The following is a 20,450-nucleotide window of genomic DNA, read 5'->3' on the forward strand; positions in this document are numbered from 1 at the left end:
AAATGATTTAACTACATAACACATCATAGGCCTGATTTTATTCTCACAAGTCAATGAATATGTTGTAAAAAAAGATCACTCCCTACTCTGTACAGAGTTTTCTTCTTTCGATTGTTCTTTCTTTCCTCTCCTTTTCTATAAGTGTATACCTCAGATAAATAGTATGTGGAGATTTGTGACAAATATGATCATATGATATATATGTACAGTATCTGAAATACATCTTATGGAAATGTTTGTTTGATGATGAAATTCAATAAAAAATAAATTACAAAAAAAAAACAGCTACTTGAAGCCACAGGTGAGAGCCGAGTGTCCAATGGGAACCAAAGATAACATTCAAGCTGATAACTTAAAAACAATTTGTCATTCTGATTTTGGGTGCCCTACCCGAGTATTTGTTGAAGTCTGAGAGATTTGTTAAAAGTCAGACGATCGTTGGCTTGGGGAAACAGTAAACATGAAGCCAGCTGGCAGATGATAGTTTGAAGAATATACTTTTTACTCATCTATTAATAGATAGTAGTGTAGGATGGCTTTGATCTCTATATTCCTGATAGTATGCTATACTTCACTGAACATGCTCTCCACCTCTACAGGCAGTATATGGAGCTGGTCACCACCTGCTGTCAAGAAAAATGCAGCATTGTTCTGCAAGCACAGATTGGAGAGCACAACAGGGAAAATATCCTCCCAACACCTGCAAAGCAACATCCATAGAACAAGGTATGGTGCACTGCAGCTTCATGATTCTGTTGCACTTTCATAATTGGGTTTTCTTTCTCCAGGCAGCCCTTTGTAAACTACGTTATGCCAGCAATCATAACATTGCCTGAGCTTTTCTAAAAGCTATAAAATTATTGATCTACCAAAATGGTCAAAAATTCATAGTTATAGAGCTTGGAAACAGATCCTTTGGCCCAGCTGACCAAGGTGCCCTATCAAAGCTAGACCCATTTGTCAGTGTTTACCCCAAAACCTTCTGAACCTTTCCAATATATATACCTGCTTAACTGTCTTTTACAAGCTGCTATTGTACCTGCCTGAATCATTTTCTCTGGCAGCTGATTCCACATAGATACCACATTTTGTGTAAAGTTGCCTGTCAAGTTGCACTTAAATCTTTCCCTCTCTCCTTAAATCTGTGCCCTCTAGTTCTTGATAGTTCAACTCTGGGGGAAAAAAAACAAGTGCATTCACCCTATGCCGCTCATTGATTTTACACACCTCTATAATATCACCTCAAGCCTCCATAATGACAACCTGAATTTCTTGTTTTGTTCATTAGTTATATCCCTAACTAACATTTGATGTGCTTCACCCAGAGATCATTCCTCAAATCAATTATAATTCTAAGTTAAATTTCTGGATGTTTCCTATATATGTTATTGGGATAAAATGTGACATTTCTGTCTATAAGAGCCTGACTTTTGCCCACGAAAGTGAAGCTTGAATGTACAGCCCATTTCATAATAATGCCTTTCTGTAAAAGAACATGAGGCATACTACTAATACTGCATTATGTAACATATCAAAATAGGCTGCCTCATGTACAGTTGCTCTATCACTGTACATCACACAATTATTGCAAAAATATTTAATTAAACATAATAAATTTCACACCTTCATCCACAAAATTGAGTTTCAACAGTTTGATCTTTACTATAAATTTATTATCAGCTACACAGGTTAATTTTGCATTAACTGTTATATAGAAAATAGAATATTACAGCACATCATTATACACAAACCTTTTAACCTATTCTAGGGTCAATAAGAAATATAACTAAATTGTATTTATTTATTTTGACAGTTAAACTCTTACTACCTGATTTGAAAACTGCCTGTTTAGATGCATCTAATTATACTGAGATTATGAAGTGATACACGTTCACAAAAGTCATATGTGAATTCTTTTATTTTTTTAACTGGCAAGAAAGTAGAATTGCTCATTAGGTATCTGTGCTTTAGGGTTATATTAGTAAGTTAAATTCTAAATTAATCCAACCTCTTGACAGTTAGCCAAACTAAACACAGGCATTGTCTTCTCAGGCCATCAACTAATGTGAAGAATGAAAGTTGTGTCTCAACTCTTTGAAGAATATTCTTGTCAAGATATCAATCTCAATATCTTCATATTACTAAGAGCCACCTGGGTGCTATCATGTGTGTTTTCTTCTGCTTCCATGTAGGCAGCACTTCCTCACGTCCTAAAACGAACCCGTTTAACACTATTAAGTTATATATGTATACAGTTTGGGGGGGGGGGGGGGGAGAGGTCGCCAAAAGGGGTTGCCATTTCCTGGTCATAAAAACTGACCTTTACCCTCAGCACCATACAACAAATATACAAATATGCTGATCTCTGCAACATTAAATTGTAAATTACTGCATCTTTTGTTTAGAAATTTGCTACATTACTTAATACCACATTAAAGCCCAATTTCTTGCCAGTTCTGATCTGTAAAGTCATATTTATTTCTATACCTTACATATATACTCTACCTACACTTCCTCTTTCACCTATTACCATACAACCCTCAGGCTCCTAAACCAGTGTGGATAGCTTCTTGCCTCATAGCTGAACTGACTCCACAATCTATAGACTGAATTTCAAGCACTTTACAACTAATGTTCTCAATATTATTTATTTTTTTTATTATTTGCATGATTTTTCTTCACTTGCACATTGGCTGTTTGTCAGTCTTTGTTTATGTAAACTTATTCATAAATTCTATTTGTATTTCTTTATTTTCCTATAAATGCATGCAAGAAAATGAATCTCAATGTAGTATATACTGTACTGTATACATACTCTGATAATATATTAACTTTTGAATTCAATCATAGCTAGAAATGAACACATTTATGTTAACTTACTGTTTTTTTTTATTTCTCTTGGAAGTATATTTCTCTTAGGTAATGCAGTTACAATTCTTGCATAATGCTCACTATAAAGTTCTCTATTAGAAATTTGAAATTATTGCTTTGCCATACCAGTTCACAACAAGGCCTCCAGAAGCTGAACAGCTAGATATGGTTATTAATCCTTTGCTTGATGATTGTGTACTCTCCAACCTCATAAAGGCTGATTTCTCCTTTCTCCATCCATTCACAAAAGACAGATGGGTATTGTTATGAAACCACACCTACCTTCAATACTTCTGTGCTTCCTTTGAGGGAAAAAAAGTCCTCATTCGCAGCTTGCTCACAGGAAAGTTAGTGACTAGTATTGGATAGCAGCTTTGACAATTCATGAACATCAATTATCTGCAGTTTAGCATTACAACAAAATTCACATTGGAGAAAGCACTGTGCTAAAATGAATTCTTAAAAGTGAAATAAAACAGTACAAGGAAATGTAACTCTTACAAGAAAAAATTGAAATGAATGAGCCATTTAATTTAATTGTGCTCAAAAACATGTTTCATATTAAGTAGCATATAACACTATTCATTTGGTTACAACCTATCATCAATCTCTTGCAAACTGTAATAATTCATATACACTAACACACCTTAGTTTAAAACTTCTGGATAAATATATTGCTTTGAACATAACTTTCCTCTAACTGGAAATAGCATCTGATTTATATTTGATATTGTTTGTTGCTTACCACTGCCCATACTTTGCTTCTTCTTCAGGCAACACTTTCTCAATCTTTACTTTCACAGCTAATTGTCCCTGGTCTAAGTTGTCTTTGATTTGCTTTGAAGACCAGTTTTCAGTCATCTTATCTACAAAGCAAAATGAAATAAGGCTTAGTTAGTCTTAAAAATTGCATTCATTATGAAACTGGTGTTTTGTGCTAGGAATCATGAAAGGGCACTTCACTGGGCCCAGCAACTGTTTTCAGAACAGATACAAATGATTTAAAGCATCCAATCAAGTATCTGCCAGTGGTTGAGATTTAGCAAACAGACAAGTGCATGGTTTGGAAATGAAGTTACAAACAAAAGGTTAAAATAAATGGCACAAATCACATATCGAAAATTCCCTATTCTTGACAATAAACAGTTACTTGTGGAATGTGTTGAATTAGTAATAAAAGAGAAATGTATTGTTTTTGAATAGAAAGTTTTATGTTTACAAACCTCTCGTCTCATTTGCTCTTATTCACTCACAGACTGTGTCACCTAATAGTTCAGACCTGTTGCTACAAAATAAAATGGTGAAGCTATCACCATCAGTCAGTATTAACTAAGGACTAAATTCAGGCCACCACATACACATACTTAAGTGCAGAAATCAGCAACCAACCGTCTTGGTTTTATTTAGGAACTTCATTATATGCTGTAATTATACAGTTATAAAAGACATGGAAGGAAATATTGCACTATTTGCATGACAGATACCCACACAAGAAACAGGTTTATTCTAATCTTAATATTAAACTAGTGCAGTAAACCTTAATAATTGTCAAATAACCGAAGATACTGAAAACTAAATTTTAACAAATACAGTAGTCGGCCCTCCTTATCCGCGAGTTCCGCATGCGCAAATTCAACCAGCTGCGAATCGAGAAAACCCAGAAGAGCTCTTCCAGCACCTGCTGTTCCAGCATGTACAGACTTTTTTTCTTGTCATTATTCCCTAAACAATGCAGTATAACAACTATTTTACATAGCACTTATGTTGTATTAGGTATTATAAGTAATCTAGAGATGATTTAAACAGAAGGATGTGCGTAGGTTATCGTGGATCGGGATCGAAAAAAACGGAAGTTCTCTTACTAAGTAAGTTGGAACAGGTACATCCGGTATTATTTAGCGTCAGTTAGTCAAACACTTGTTTTAGTATATATTTTACCTTTCTATGCATATAAAATACTTAAGAAACGTATGTTTTAGCGCTGGGCTCAGAAACAGAAGTTCCCGAGTTCGATCCAGTGACAGGACACTCCTGAGTGCGCTCTCCATTCGCGCCGGGTTGATGTGGATGATCAAAAACCCAAAACCCAATAATTAAACCACTGCATTGCTTAGTAATAATTGTAGCTTTAATCGGGCAGGGCCTTTCTCATTTTATCCTTTAAAATTGTTCCGATCGTTGACCAACTGTAGCTTAACGCTTTTCCAATGACCAATGGCATTTCACCTCTTTCTGATCGCTTTATTATTTCCACTTCATTTTCAATCATGATCGTGATTATTTTCGTGAACAGAAACACTGCGGATTCAGAGCTCCACCGCCGAGTCCTAATGCCCACCGCATTGAGACAAGTTAAATAAGGTCCGGGGTTCCGCTGGGTCCTAAGGTCCACCGCATTGAGACAGGTTGAACAAGGGACTTGAGCATCTGTGTTTTTTGCTATCCACGAGGGGTCCTGGATCCAATCCCTCACAGATAAGGAGGGCCGACTGTATTATCTCATTAGTCTTAATTTTATTAAATGATTATTTTTAAAAGCTTTATTTCCTCTCACCCCTCTCTCAACTCTATCTGACTGGAGAAGATCTGCAGTTGACTGTCCTGTTTATGCAGATCCCAAAATCCCCTGTTGAAGCCACTGAGTAGAAGTGATATTTTATTACAGGTATATTCTAAAATAAAAATCCATAGAAAGTCAGCGAAATCTGATATCATTTGTTCAGTGCTGACGACAAATTCTGGACTACTATGCACAGACAGTGACAAGCAATCTTGGACCTGTGTCATTCTATAAGACAATATAGGGTAGTCAAAACCAAAAGGAAGACCTATGGTCTGGTTAATTAGAAAAGTGATAAATAGTATCAAACTATCTTCCTTTGTCAAACTATCTTCCTTTGTCAAACTATCTTCATTTAAGAAATAGCACACAATTGTGCAAAGATGAGTAGAGGTCAGGATAGAGAATTCGAAAAGATTAATAAGGAAGGAAAGATTACAATACAAGATAAAGATAACCAGAAACATCAGAACAGATAGAAAGGGTTTCCATATTTACTAACAGTGTGAGATGTATAGAAAATGAGTTGAGGGAATCAATGCTAGGAAACAAAGAAATGGCAGATGAATTAAACAGACATTCGGCATCAGTCTTCACTGTAAGGGATGCAAATGACTTCCCAGAAATAGCTCTACATCAAGAATTGATAGGGGGAGAGAAACAGAAAACTAACACATTCTATGCTGATTCCCTTTTATCTAGTACCATCACTAGGGTCTTTAAAAAAAAGTGGCTGCTGAGATGATTGACACTTTGGTTTTAATTTCCTCAATTCCATGAAACTTTAACTCCATTGCAAAATAACAAATGGAACTCCTTTGTTCCAAAGTAGAAGAATACAGAAAGCAGGAAATTCCAGGTTGGTTAGCTGAATATCTGTTACAAGGAAAACGCTTGGGCTAAGATTAAACACTATGTGGCAGGACATTTAGAAAAATTCATGGTAACCAGGCAGGAAAGATGGTTTATATAAAAGTGAAATCGCATTTAACCGATTTATTGGAGTAATGTAAATGAAACTATTGATGTATTATACTTAAGATTACCAGAAGGCATTTGAAATACTACATGAAGGTGGAGCAGCCTCAAGCTGTTGTCACAGTCTCAGAGACCTGGGTGCAAAACTTCACATGCTATCCACGTGGAGTTTGTATGTTCAAAACTAGATTCAATATCACCAGCATATGTAGTGAAATGTGTTAACTTTAAGGCAACAGTACAATGAAACACATGATAAATAAACAGAGAAAAAAATTGAGTTACATTAAGCCTATATATGTTTATTAAATAGTTGAGTTAAAATAAGTAGTGCAAAAATACAGAAAAAAAGTAGTGAGGTAGTGTGCATTGATCCAATGTCCATTTAGAAATCGGATGGCAGAGGGGAAAAAGCTGTTCCTGAATTGCTGAGTGTGTGCCTTCGAGTTTCTGTACTCCTTCCCGATGGTAACAGTGTGGAGAGGATCCGTAATGATAGACGCTGCCTTCCTAAGGCACCACTCCTTGAAGATGTTTTGGATACTACAGAGACTAGCACCCATGATGGAGATGACTAATTTTACAGGTTTCTGCAACATTTTTCAATCTTGTACAATAGCCCCTCCCATACCAGACGGTGATGCAGCCAGTCAGAATGCTCTCCACAGTACATTTATAGAAGTTAAGGCGTTAACATTTAAGAAGTTAAGACAAACCAACTCTCTTCAAACTCCTAATGAAATATAGCCACTGTCTTGCCTTCTTTATGGCAGCATCAATAGGTTGCATCTACATTAGGTCCTCATTGATACTGACACCCAGGAACTTGAAATTGCTCACTATCTCCACTTCCGATCCCTCTATGAGGATTGGTTTATGTTCCCTTGTCTTACCCTTTCTGAAATCCATAATCAGCTCTGTGGTTTTGCTGATGTTGAGTGCAAGGTTGTGGCTGCAACACCACTCAACTAACTGCTATATCTCGCTCCTGTACGTCCTTTTGTCAGCATCTGAGACTCTGCCAACAATGGTTGTATCATCAGCAAATTTATAGATGGCATTTAAGCTATACCTGGCTACATAATCATGGGTATAGACAGAGTAGAGCAGTAGGCTAAGCACACATACCTGTGGAGCATCAGTGTTAACTGTCAGCAAGGTGGAGATGTTATTTCCAAAACGTACAGATTGCAGTCTTCGAATTAAGAAGTCGAGGATCCAGTTACAGAGGGAGGTACAGACGCCTAGGTTCTGTAGCTTTTCAATCAGGACTGTGGGAATGATGGTGTTAAATGCTGAGCTATAGTCCATAAACAGCATCCTGACATAGGTATTTGCATTGTCCAGGTGATCCAAGGCTGCGTGAAGAGCCATTGAGATCGCATCTGCTGTAGACCTATTGTGGCGATAGGCAAATTGCAGTGGGTCTAGATCCTTCCTGAGACAGGTGTTGATTCTGGCTAACTCCTCACCATAGCTGTGAACGCCACTAGATAGTCGTTGAGGCAGCTCACACTGCTCTTCTTGGGCACTGGCAAAATTGTTGCCCTTTTTAAGCAGGTGGGAACTTCTGACTGTAGCAGTGAGAGATTGAAAATGCTTTTGCATACTCCCACCAGTTGGTTGGCACAGTTTTTCAGAGCCTTACCAGCTACTCCATCACGTCCTGCTACCTTGTGAGGGTACACGCTCTTGAAAGCCGAGACAGAGATCGCAGGGACATTGGATACTGCAGGGATCCTCATAGCTGTGGTTTTATTCTCCCTTTCAGAGTGAGCATAAAAGGCATTGAGCTCCAGGTGCTCCAGTTTAATCTCATATCTTAAACTGGTAGGTCGCATACTATAAATTATCCTAAATACATAAGTGAGAGATTTAACCTGGGGATAATGGCAATGATATGGGGAGGATCAAAATGGGATTAATGTAGGATCAGTGAAAATAGGTTATTGATAATCGGCCCACAGTCACCGTGTCAAAGGCCCATTTTTGTACTTAATCTCTTTTAGAGAAAAGGTTATTGGGGAAAATAAAAGCCCATGGTATAGGATCCAGCATTGTGAACTGAAACTTAGATAGCAAACAAGAAGCACAGAGCAGGAAAAAATAACAAATGGTATGCCACAGGGATAAGAGTTGGGGCCTTGACTTTTCACACTATACCAACTGATCCAGAAATCGGCACCAACAGGATAGGAAAGAAATTGCAAAGCTGACATAATAAGAGGCTACAGGTGGGTTCACTCAAGGGACAGAAGTCCGGCAAATAGAATATAATGTGGGAAAGTATGAAATTCCCCTTTTGGAAGAACATTTTTTTTGAATTCAAGAATTTTTCCTAAATGGCAAGAGATCACAGAACTCTCAGATCTCAGACCCAAATATTGGGTCCTACAGCATTACACACAAAAGGCTACAATCCAGGTAAAGCAAGTACTTAAAACAATCTAACAGATTGGAAGCCAGGGAGGAGATGTTTCAGTAATGCAAAGTATGAGACCTAACCTGGAGCACTATGAATGTTCTGAGAATTTTGACTAAGCTAATACCTGAAATGAACAGATTGTCCGAGGAGGAAAATTTACACAGACTAGCTTGCAACCACTGGAGTTTAGAGGAATAGGAATTAAAACGATGATATTTACAGTACGACCCTGAGGAATTTTAACAGATTGTTGTGAAGTGCAAGTTTTAATTTGTAGTACTGTTTAAAATAAGACTACAAAAGACAGTGTGCTATTTGTTTTCTCTGAAAAAGTTATGAACCTTTAGAAATCCCTTTCTGTGGTATATGATGGTGGTATAGGCAGATAAACAAGGGACAGAAAAATTAGAGAATATGGAAATGCAGAGTTGAAGCTACAATCAGATTATATGCAATTGAATTTAAGCAGGCTTAAGGGCCTACATTGATCATTCCTGCTCCTAACTTGCAGACACGCTGGATATTCATTCAAATTGCTCCTAATGCACAATATCACAGATCAACAACATAAAATAAATGTTTTGTTAAGAAATATAATTAATTTGAGAAACAATCATAAGAATTATGTGTGAGATATAGTCAGACCCAATTCTCTTGTGAGGATTCATATGTGAGGAAAGCTGAACTCTCCAGGAAATGAAAAGTGTATAAACTGCTTGCAGACAACAATGAAAGTCAAAACTGAACCCATACTATCTGCTACACAATTTTCTGTATCACAAATCCTTAGCAATGCACACAACAGGCTGGAGGAACTTAGCAGGTCAAGTAGAATCTATGAAAATGAATAAATGGTTGACGTTTTAGGCGAGACACTTCATCAGGTCTCAGGCCTGAGAGTGGCCTCATCGTGGCAGAAGTGGAAGCTATGGACCGAAACGTTGGAATGGAAGTGAGGAAAGGAATCAAAATGGCATTCCACCAGGAAATTCTGCTTTTGGCAGGGACATTGCAGTTCCCCAATTTATGTCAGGTCTCCCCAATATACAGAAGGCCACAGCGGAAGTACCCGACACCAAAACACCAAAATAAAAAGTAGTGGGAGGGGATGGAAGAATAGCCAAAAGGTGATAGGTGAAGTCAGGTGGGGGGAAAGGTAAAAAGCTGGAGAAGGAGGAATCTGATAGGAGAGGAGAGTGGACCAGGGGAGAAAGGGAAAAAGGAGCCACACCAGGGGGAGGTGATAGGTAGGTGAGGGGAAGAGGTAAGAGGCCAGAATGGGAAATGGAAGAAAAGGGAAGAGGGAAAAAAAGAGAAAAAAATTACCAGAAGGAGAAATTGATGTTAATGCTACCATGTTAGAGGCTACCTACATATATTCCTCCACCCTGAGAGTGGCGTCATCGTGGCAGGAGAGGAAGCCATGGACCAATATATTGGAATGGGAGTGAGGAAAAGAATCAAAATGGTCATTCACTAGGAAATTCTGCTTTTGGCAGGTGGAGCAGAGGTGCTTCACAAAGCAGTTCCCCAATTTATGTCAGGTCTCACCAATATACAGAAGGCCACATCGGGAGCACCAAACACAATAGACAACCCAACAGATTCGCAGGTGAAGTGTTGCCTCACTTGGAAGGACTGTTTGGGGCCCTGAATGGAGGTGAGGGAGGAGGTGAATGGGCAGGTTTAGCATTTCTCTCACTTGCAGGGAGATATGCCCGGACAGAGGTTAGTGGGTAGGGACAAATAGACAAATCCTTGACAGAAGCTGACAAAATTTATTATTTCTTTCATATTTTCAGTTCATTTTGTTATTTTGTTCTTCTCAGATAAGTTCTGCAAGAGCAATTTTTTAGTCATTATTTCAAAATATTAGTAGTGATTTTTAAATTCTTTTACCCAAGCTGCTGTAACACAGACACTTTGTATGCCTAAGCCAAGAGCAAATTGTTGGCTATCGGTCAGAAGCCTGTGATTACTGGTTGCAGGTGGGAGTGTCAGTAGGCAAAGAGTCTAATGCAACGCACACAAAATGCTGGAGGAACTCAGCAGGTCAGGCAGCATCTATGGACAAGAGTAAACATTAACTATGATGCTGTCAGAGGCAGAGGCGCACCAAAAATTTCCAGACAACTGTCTTCACAGGAGGGTTAAACTGCATGATCTACAAAGACCAGGTTGTGCCCTCTCCAGTATTTACTACTCAAGTAATGTCACGAAAACAGATCATTAAATTTCTCCATACAGGCTCTTGAGCCTACACATTTTTCTCCAAATTATACTTTATTCACACAACCCTGCACCTTGGTGGCAATCTGCAATATTCATGTGGACAACTCCTTGCATTGCAAGACCTAGTAATTACAAGTAATTACATCAGCGCTCATCTTGGTACAAGTTCCTGGGAACAGCCTGCAGAGCAGAGTCCTGTGTTACACACTGCCTGGGATGAACATCAATAAAGGCTAATGCATCCTTTCCTAGACCTTCTTAGCAATTAAACAATCCATATGGAGCTGGATAATGATCTCATGTGCACTGCAGCTACTTTGAGGTCCCCATGCATTAGGACCGAGACTCTGGCTATGCATGAAGTTCCTGTCAGGGTTGGTATTACTCTCACCAGCCAAGCAAGATCTTGAGTACACAATCACTGGCATACCTCTTGCATTACAACATCTCACTTTTAAAAGATCCTGCAAAACTTAAGTTATTTTAATTTATATTAATTGATATCTTTTGGTTTTCAATTTATATTTAGTGCTTTGTCTAAACTGCAATATTGCAGTTCCCACAGTATCAGAATGGCATGAATCATCTGCCTCGGTCCACTTCTGAGCTTGCCATCTGCCCACCCAATCCCAGACTTTTGCTGCAGCAGAGCCAGAAACCACTGGAGCTACCAAATGCAGTGCACCATGGATGTGTGTGTACAGGTTTACCCCACCATCCGAAAGTAGAGCGTTCCTATGAAACGGTTCGTAAGTTGGAACGTCGTCAAGCGAAGAAGCAATTACCATTAACTTATATGGGAAAAGTTTTTGAACGTTTGCAGACCCAAACATAACCTACCAAATCATGCCAAATAACACATAAAAACTAAAATAACAGTAACATATAGTAAAAGCAGGAATGATATGAAAAATACACAGCCTATATAAAGTAGAAATACTTCTCTACAATCACTGCCTGCACTGTTCTCCATAGCGAAAATCTCACGCAAGCGCTCTCGGCAGAAACACTCTCTCCAGTAACCTTTAATCTATGAAGCTGCCAAATCATACCATATAACACGTAAAAATACACAGCCCATATGAAGTAGAAATAATGTATGTACAGTGTAGTATCACTTACCGGAATTGGGGAAGACAGCGCCAAGCACACTGATGATGGTGTGTTAGGCTGAGTCGTCGGAGGTTGGGGTGGTGCAGTGGACCCCAACCTCCAGGTCACCGACTGATACATTGCGGCAAAGCATTCGGGGTACAGCGGTAGCCGGGACGCACCCAGCACATCTTTAAGAAAAAAGCCGAAATAAACAAGCTAATTATTTAGGTGCTGCCCGACACGCAAATGGCGGCCCAGATCAGAGGCGACGCAATCGGCAATCGCCTCTGATCTGGGCGGACATTTCTGTGCCGGGCAGCACCTAATTAGTTAGCTTGTCTATTTCGGCTTTTTTCTTAAAGATGTGCTGGGTGCCTCCCGGCTACCGCTGCATTCTCCGCGAATTGGTATCTGTCCGCAGCCGGGGGTTGGGGTGGTGGAACACTGGGGTGTCATCTCGTCGTCTGTTTCCATCAGGGCAGGCAGGTCATCTTCTTCTATGTCTGCCTACCTTGATGTCAAAGGTCGAGGTTCGTCATCTGCTGTGGCTGATGTGGAAGGCTTGCTTGACTGTTTAGCCTCGTGCATTTTTAGATCACACAGTTCTTTGTAAGAACTCAAACTATCTTGCAAATATGCCCTAAACAAACGTACCCTTTCAAAATTAAAGTCGTACTTTTTTGCAATCATTGCAGCAAAAATCTCACGCAGTTGCTTTACATTCAGTTCCTGGACGACGTCACTTTCGGTCTGTTCGCTACTGCATTCTGTTTTGATTGTTATCCTTTCCTCTTCCAATTGCATCAGCTCTTCATCTATCAGTCGTTGGTCGTGGGATGCCAAAACCTCTTCAACGTCATCTTCGTCAACTTCCACAAGCCAAACTCACTTTGTCCTTACTTCGTTCACCACAATCGAAACACTTAATTATGTCTAGTTTTATGCTAAGTGTAACACCCTTACGAGCTCTTTTAGGCTTTTCCAATACCTTAGAACTCATCTTGCTAACGGCTGCTCACAGGCACGTGTTTAAGCAAGGCCGGCGAGAATCCAGGGGAGGAGAGGCTGCTCGGGGCGCGCGCTGCCTTTTATCGCGCACTGTCTTTTTTCGTAACAGTGAAAACACCTTCTGTTAGCGAAAACAGGTAACTAATGTAGGTCATTCGTAACAGTGAGGTTTCGTAAAGCGAACGTTCGAAAAGCGGGGGACACCTGTACTAGAAAAATACAGTTACCGAGGTAAGGTATTGCACAACCATAACATTACGGCATTACTTATTTGAAAAAAAATTGTAGTTTAAACTGTCCAGCCTCCCCATCTCAAACAGCCTAGAAAAGAATATGCATGCTGACTGACTTTAAAAAAATATTTCTACATAATGTAAGTAACTAATACCTTCCTCTCACTTTAACAAGAATTATTTTTTTCATCTTCAAGTTCAAAGGTGGCAAGCATCAACATCTCAGATTTGGCAACCGTTACTGGGTCCTTCACTTCCTGTTAATCTGTTAACCGCCATTTTACCACTCAATCTCACTACTCTTATTTATTCAGAATGCCCTCTCTCTGACGATAAGTTGCTTCATCTCCTTGCATTTAACTTCAACGCTTTCAAGATCAAACTGAAGTGGATATTTTCTCGCATTGTCAGAATTCACTGCCCACAGGCCTAATCCAACTCCAGATCTTTTCATTGTTAACCGGTGTTATGATATGAATCAGTTTTTTCTGCTCCACTCATTCACTCTCGTCTAGCTTCATGTCAGAATACACTACGCTGTTATCTAACATCCAAATCAAACATTTCATTAAGCTTGCTGTGGTGTACATTGATAACCATATCAGTACCACTACTTCCTCTTCCCTCGAACTAAAAGAATCCATTCAGTTTTGTTACCAGTTTCTTCTATTCCTCCATCTTCATATGGTCTCTCTTAATTTTCCTTTCTTTGTCTAAATTCATTTACTGGAATTGGGCATCACTGGTAGAAGACACTGATGTAAAGTTAAGAGGGTATGAAACTTACAAGGAAATTATAGATGATTCTGTTCTTACAAGCCACTCTCTATGCAAGTAATCACTGTGTAGTACAGCCAGTGATGTTGAGAGTTTATGCTTAGGGTGCTGAATGGGATGGCAATCATACAGGTTGCTTCGTTCAGAGAACAGGCTGACAACCGATATCTCCTGTGACCTCCGGTTCTTCATATCTACTATAACCTCAACTACACTTTCTCTCACATTGCTTTCCATAAGCAATATACTCCACATTCCAGTTCATCTACCTGTCAAATTTGTTTTTACAATTTAATCATCTTCAACTTCAGAGAATCCCTTCCATAATATAGGCAGTTCCCACACTCTCACCTCTTCATTTTCCTCCAAAGAATCACAACAGGGTTCCCATGTCTTTCTATTAGTCTCCACCTTAAACAGATTTCCAGCACCACTACTGTCTTGTCACAAAACACTGATCTCCTCTTCAGCATTCTGAAGTGACTGTACCCTCTGTGACTCCCATGTTCAATGCTCACAAAATCCTCTTCATTTCCAATTGAAAGCTTCACATTTTAAGTGGAAGAGATATAGCAACTGACATGTTATCTTCTCTCTATCCACTGCCTGGGGCTCCAAATATTCTTTCCAGTAAAACAGAGATCTATTTATACTATTTTAACTTAGTATACAGTAACTGTACTCGCAGCTGAATGCAATTTCCTCCACCCAAAGAAGAACAAACACAAGTTGAGTGACTGCTTTGCAAATACGTCCATTCATTCCACAAGCACGATCCCAAACTAATTTCACACATCAATTTAATTCTTTGTCCCATCCAAAATTCCCTTTTCCTTAGCCTCCTACACCATTCCAGTGAAGTACAGCATAAGCTCCAAAATCAACATTCGACAACCTTCCAGACAACACAAAGGATTCTGCAGATGCTAGAAATCCAGAGCAACACACACAAAGTGCTGGAGGATCTCAGCATATCGGGCAGCAACTATGAAAATGAATAAACATTCGCCATTTCAACCAAGATCCTTCTTCAAGTGTGGAAAGGAAGGGGGAAGATGCCAGAATAAAAAGTGGGAGGGGGAGGGGAAGGAGGACTAGCTAGAAGGTGATAGGTGAAGCCAAGCAGGTGAGGAAAGTAAAGGGCTAAAGAAGAAGCAATCTGATAGGAGAGGAGAGTGGATCATGGGAGAAAAGGAAAAAGATGGGGCACCAGGGGATAGGTAGGTGAAGAGAAGAGGTAAGAGGCCAGAGTAAGAAATAGGACAAGAGGGAAGTGGGTTTAATACTTGCAGATTATCGTGGTGTAGTTCCTGTTTATATTTGTTCCAGACATTTTTTTATTTATAGAAACAGAAAATGCTTGAAATACTCAGCAAGTCAGGTGCATCAGTAGTGAGAAGGTGTCAATTACCATATCTGGTAGATGAATTGCCAGTTCTTTTTGCACTAACTGGTTTGAGGAAAGAACTCAAATCATTTTCATTCTAAAATGATATATGTTGTTCTTGATATGGAAAAATTAGATTTCACCCTATTTTGCTGATACTCATACTACAAAAGAAAACCTGAAGGTGACCAAGTATCCTCGATATGTGTTCATGTATATTTTGACCCTTACGGGTTGCTGTCAAGCTTCCCTGTGTGTTATGTACTGAACATAATGTGAGAGGGCATTCTGAGTGGATAACTTACAAGCAAAATAAACAGCTGCATGTTTGTTCCTCGCCTTGCCATCCCTCGTGTTTGTTACTCACTGCCACCTGGATTGCCGGTACCATAAACATAACAACGAATGGTGAGGTGACAAATCCTCATGTGGTATTTAATGTTTTGTTCCCTTCGATAAGAAAAGTCCATGTGCAACGCTGGGAGTGTAGTGCTGTGTTATGTGAGTGAGCAAAAAGAACATACCACACGCCATGTGAAAACAACTGCAGGAAGCATGGTGAGTGAAGAATCCAAGGGGAGAGAATGGGATAGTTAAATAAAATAAATAACAGGAGGAGAGAGAGACATACAAGACTATTTAACTTTTCTGGAACGTGATTGTGTTTGAAAATAGTGACAATGTTTGGAAATATAGGGCCGTATGACTAAACAGAGCAATGGAGTTCACATTCTGAAAGTTTTGAGTATTTTGCACTAGCAAATCAAATTTCAGATAATATTCGTATTCAACCTGACTGTGATGGGTACAAAAACTTTTAATTTATTATGCACCTTTGCAACTTGCTAAGCCTGACGATAAGCCTTACGAGAACATAGTTAATGTCTTAAAGGACCACTATTCACCTACACCTTTGATTATTGCTAAGAGGTTTAGATTTCATTAAATGCATCGAGAGGAAGTTGAGTCTATTTTACAGTTTGTGGTGGTGCTGAAGCAATTGTCTGAACACTATGATTTTTTGGGCAGTTGCTGAATGATACATTACATGGTACTCATATGTGTAATGTAGTGAGGCAATTCAGAAATGTTTGTTTATAGGAGACAGACTAACATTACAGAAAGCAACTGAGTTTAGTACATCTACAGAGATGGCAGCTAAAGAAGCACAGCTATTAAGTGCACCTTCCCAAGTTCATGAAGTTTCTACTGACTTTAAGAATAAGACACCTAATTGCAACCTATGTTGTAGCAAAACTGGATATTCAGCAAAAAAAATGCTGATATAAGGGATTTAGATTGCTGAAACTATGGCAAAAAGGGAAATATTGAATGCTCCTGTAAAAGTAAAACAACACTGCCAACCAAAAATATTGGAATAAAGAAAAATAACTTGGAAAAACAAAAAGAAATATATGATTAAGATGGAGCATACTGAAGACAGACTGAGTGACTCTCACTCTGTGTTTGAAGAAGCTTTGCATCTGTTTCAGAACAGAAAGACAGCTATTGGGTGACTCCACTGTTGGTTAGGGCCATATTGAGGATGCAGATGGACATGGGCGCTGCAGTATCCGAGGTGTCAGAAAAATTTTATAAGGAGAAATTGCAGCATCTCACCTCAGAAGGGGCAAGGTTGACTTTAAAGACTTACACTGGTGAGGATGTTCCAGTGAGGGGAGTAATACCAGTTACAGCCGAGATTAACAAACAGGGAGAGAAACTTCCACTGTATATTGTTAGAGGTAGTCATCCAGCACTTCTGGGCCACTCATGGTTGGAGCAGCTTGAACTCAGCTGGCACAAAGTGCACTTGATTGGTGGAAGCACTGGTCAACAAGATGTAATGAAGAAAAATGCAGAAATATTCAATAGAGAACTAGGCAATATGAAAGGACTCACTGTTAAGCTGGTTGTTAAGCTCAACACAATATCCAAATGCCTTAAGGCAAGACCTGTTCCATATGCCCCCAAACCCACCACAGAGGGTGAATTGGAAAGACTGGTCCAGACTGAGGTATTGGAACCAGTGTGTATAAGTGAATGGGCAACTCCACTGGTTCCTATCATATAAAGAGATGGGTCATTAAGGTTTTGTGGAGACTTCAAGGTAATCATTAACCAGCTCTTGCAGCTGAACAATACCCTCTTCCCCTCTTTGATAACCTTTTTGCAAGATTAGCCAGAGGACAAACATTTAGCAAGACTAACCTGTGTCAAGCATACTTGAAGGTGCATGTGGGGCCAGAGTCACAGGACCTAGTGACCACAGTGACTCACAAAGGAATATTCAGGTACTGAAGGCTCCTGTTTGGCATCACCTCAGCTCCCACAACTTTTCAACGAGCAATGGACCAGATCCTGATTGGGTTGACAGGAGTGCAATGCTATTTGGATGACTTACTCATTACTGGGAAAAATGAGTGTAAGCATCTACAAAACTTGGATTCTCTATTACAAAGACTCAAGGAATATAGGCTTAAGAGTCTGGAAGGATAAGTGTGACTTCTTTCAACCTTTGATTGAATATTTGGGCCACGTGATTGACAACTCAGGGTTTCACAAGGCATCAAAGGTGAAGGTAATCATGGAGGCTCCATCACCACAGAATGTATGCAAGTTAATTAAGATCTTTCTTAGGACTACTAACATACTACGCAAATTTTGTTCCTAACCTATGGAGCATGCTGAAACCACTTTATTAATTTTTAATAAATCAACACACTGGCAGTGGACAGATTGCTGTGAAGAGGCTTTTAAAAAGACCAGAACAGTTTTGTCACACACTTCAACCCGTCATTGTCCGTACAGTTGGCCTGCGACGCATCATTCTATGGTGTGGAGGCGGTTATCTCACACATCATGCTGTCAGGTGAAGTGTGTCCAATTGTTTTTGCATCAAGGACATTAAGCAGAACAGTAAGTCACTATGCCCAGATTGAGCGGGAAGCACTCATAACTGTCCTCGGAGTTAAGAAATTCCATTATTCCCTCTTTGGTTGACGATTTACACTACTGACAGATCATTGACCCTTGACATTGATTTTTGGTCCACGTGAGCATTCCTTCCCTGGCTGCTAGTCCAATGCAACGTTGGGCTCTGTTACTATATGCACATCAGTACATATAAAGCACCAGAGGTCAGTACATATAAAGCACCAGAGGTCAGTACATATAAAGCACCAGAGGTTCATTTGAATGCTAATGGACTATCCAGACTTCCCTTAGCAGTGACAGCTCTGGAGCAATCCCCAAAAGAGATCCTTTACTTCAAGAATCTTTTATTCAAAAGTCTTTTACCTGCAGCTCTGATAATTGTGGTACAAGTCCAGAAGCACACACGTACTGACCCTGTTCTATCTAAGGTGGTGGACATGGTAACTTACGAACAGAAAGGAGAGCCAACCATAAGATAGAAACCTTACCAGGCCTGACAGAAGGAGCTCATAGTCTAAGCAGGATGTTTACTATGGGGCTACCGCGTTGTCATTCCTCCACCAATAAGAAAGCAAGTGCTTCATGATCTACAAGCAAGACACTGGTATAGTGCGCATGAAAGAAATTGCATGCAGCTACTTCTGGTGGCCAGAACTGGATATAACCATTGAAGAGAAGGCCAAAGTATGCCCACATTGTCAGTGTCAATGCTCCTTGACTTGCTCCTTTGCATCCATGGGAATGACCTGAGGACCCATGGCAGAGGATTCACATGGATTTTGAAGGACCTGCAGAAAGCCACATATTCTCGGTCATAGTGGACGTACACAAATGGCCCAAGGTTGCCATCATGAAGATTACTACATCTGAAAAATGCACTGAGGAGCTATGTTCCATCTCTAGCTGTTTTGGGCTTTTTCAACAGCTTGTAAGTAACTATGGCCCACAATTCCTGTCTGAAGAGTTCAAAACATTTATGGAACAAATGGTATTCAGCACATCAAGTCAGCAGTATATCACCTAGACACAAATGGCCTTGCTGAATGATTTGTACAACAATGGAACAAGCCATCAAGACTTCAGTGGTAAGTGGATCCCTCAACCAGTGTCTTAGCACGTTCTTGCCGACGTACCGCAGCACACTTCATGCCAGCATCAAAATGGCCCCAGCCACTGCACTGATGAAAAGACAGCTCCGCACCCGGCATGACCTGTTTAGACTCCCAAACACAAAATAGACTGTGCTAAACGATCAGAAACCCCAAGCAGAGAGACATGCTAAAGCCAAGTAAAGAAGTTTCACAGCAAAAGAGAGAGTACTTGCCTGGAACTACACTTCTGGAACAAAGTAGATACCTGCAACAGTGGTGGCACAAACTGGTCCTGAGTCATACACAGTGGAAACTAGGAGCCACAACATCAGAAGAAGGCATGTTGATCAGCTGTTGCCCACTTCTGAGGCCACTGAAAACCAACATAAACTGACCAATTCAGATCCTGTTGTAGAAATGGGGCAGGATTCTGAGACAACAACCTCCGTTAAGATCAAATCACACAGCCAGTGCTCCTCCATCACCTGTGCTTTCTGAGCTGACCCCTTCTGACAACGCAATACCCAAACCAAAATCTATACATACACCAAGAGATAAAAATACTTTGGTATCATCCCCTACATCAGTACCCTTGCAGGAACAAGCAGCCTCCAGACAGAATTAATCTCTAGTTTAGTGACTAACCCTCAGCACATGGAGGAGAATAATCCCCAGGGTTATGTCTGGGAATAGAGGCTGTCAAAGTTCAAAATTTAAGTTCAAAGTAAATTTATTATCAAAGTATATATATGTAACCCTGAGGTTTGTTTTCTTGCAGGCATACTCAGTAAATCCAAGAACCATAATAGAATCAATGAAAGGCCACACCCAACAGGGCGGACTAATGTGCAAAAGA

General features: G+C 39.8%; 1 protein-coding gene across 3 annotated transcripts in view; it reads right to left on the bottom strand.

Annotated features, from left to right (window-relative positions):
- prdm11 (PR domain containing 11) overlaps positions 1 to 20,450 on the bottom strand; it is a 115,780-nt gene that overhangs the window by 92,885 nt on the left and 2,445 nt on the right. For all 3 annotated transcript variants that reach the window (XM_072272207.1, XM_072272205.1, XM_072272206.1), the window contains exon 2: positions 3,617 to 3,737. In XM_072272207.1, coding sequence (XP_072128308.1) covers positions 3,617 to 3,732 — 116 coding nt within the window. In that variant the 5' untranslated portion in view covers positions 3,733 to 3,737. The remainder of the gene's footprint in view (positions 1 to 3,616; positions 3,738 to 20,450) is intronic.

Source organism: Mobula birostris, chromosome 11, assembly GCF_030028105.1.
Source record: "Mobula birostris isolate sMobBir1 chromosome 11, sMobBir1.hap1, whole genome shotgun sequence".
NCBI lineage: Eukaryota > Metazoa > Chordata > Chondrichthyes > Myliobatiformes > Myliobatidae > Mobula > Mobula birostris.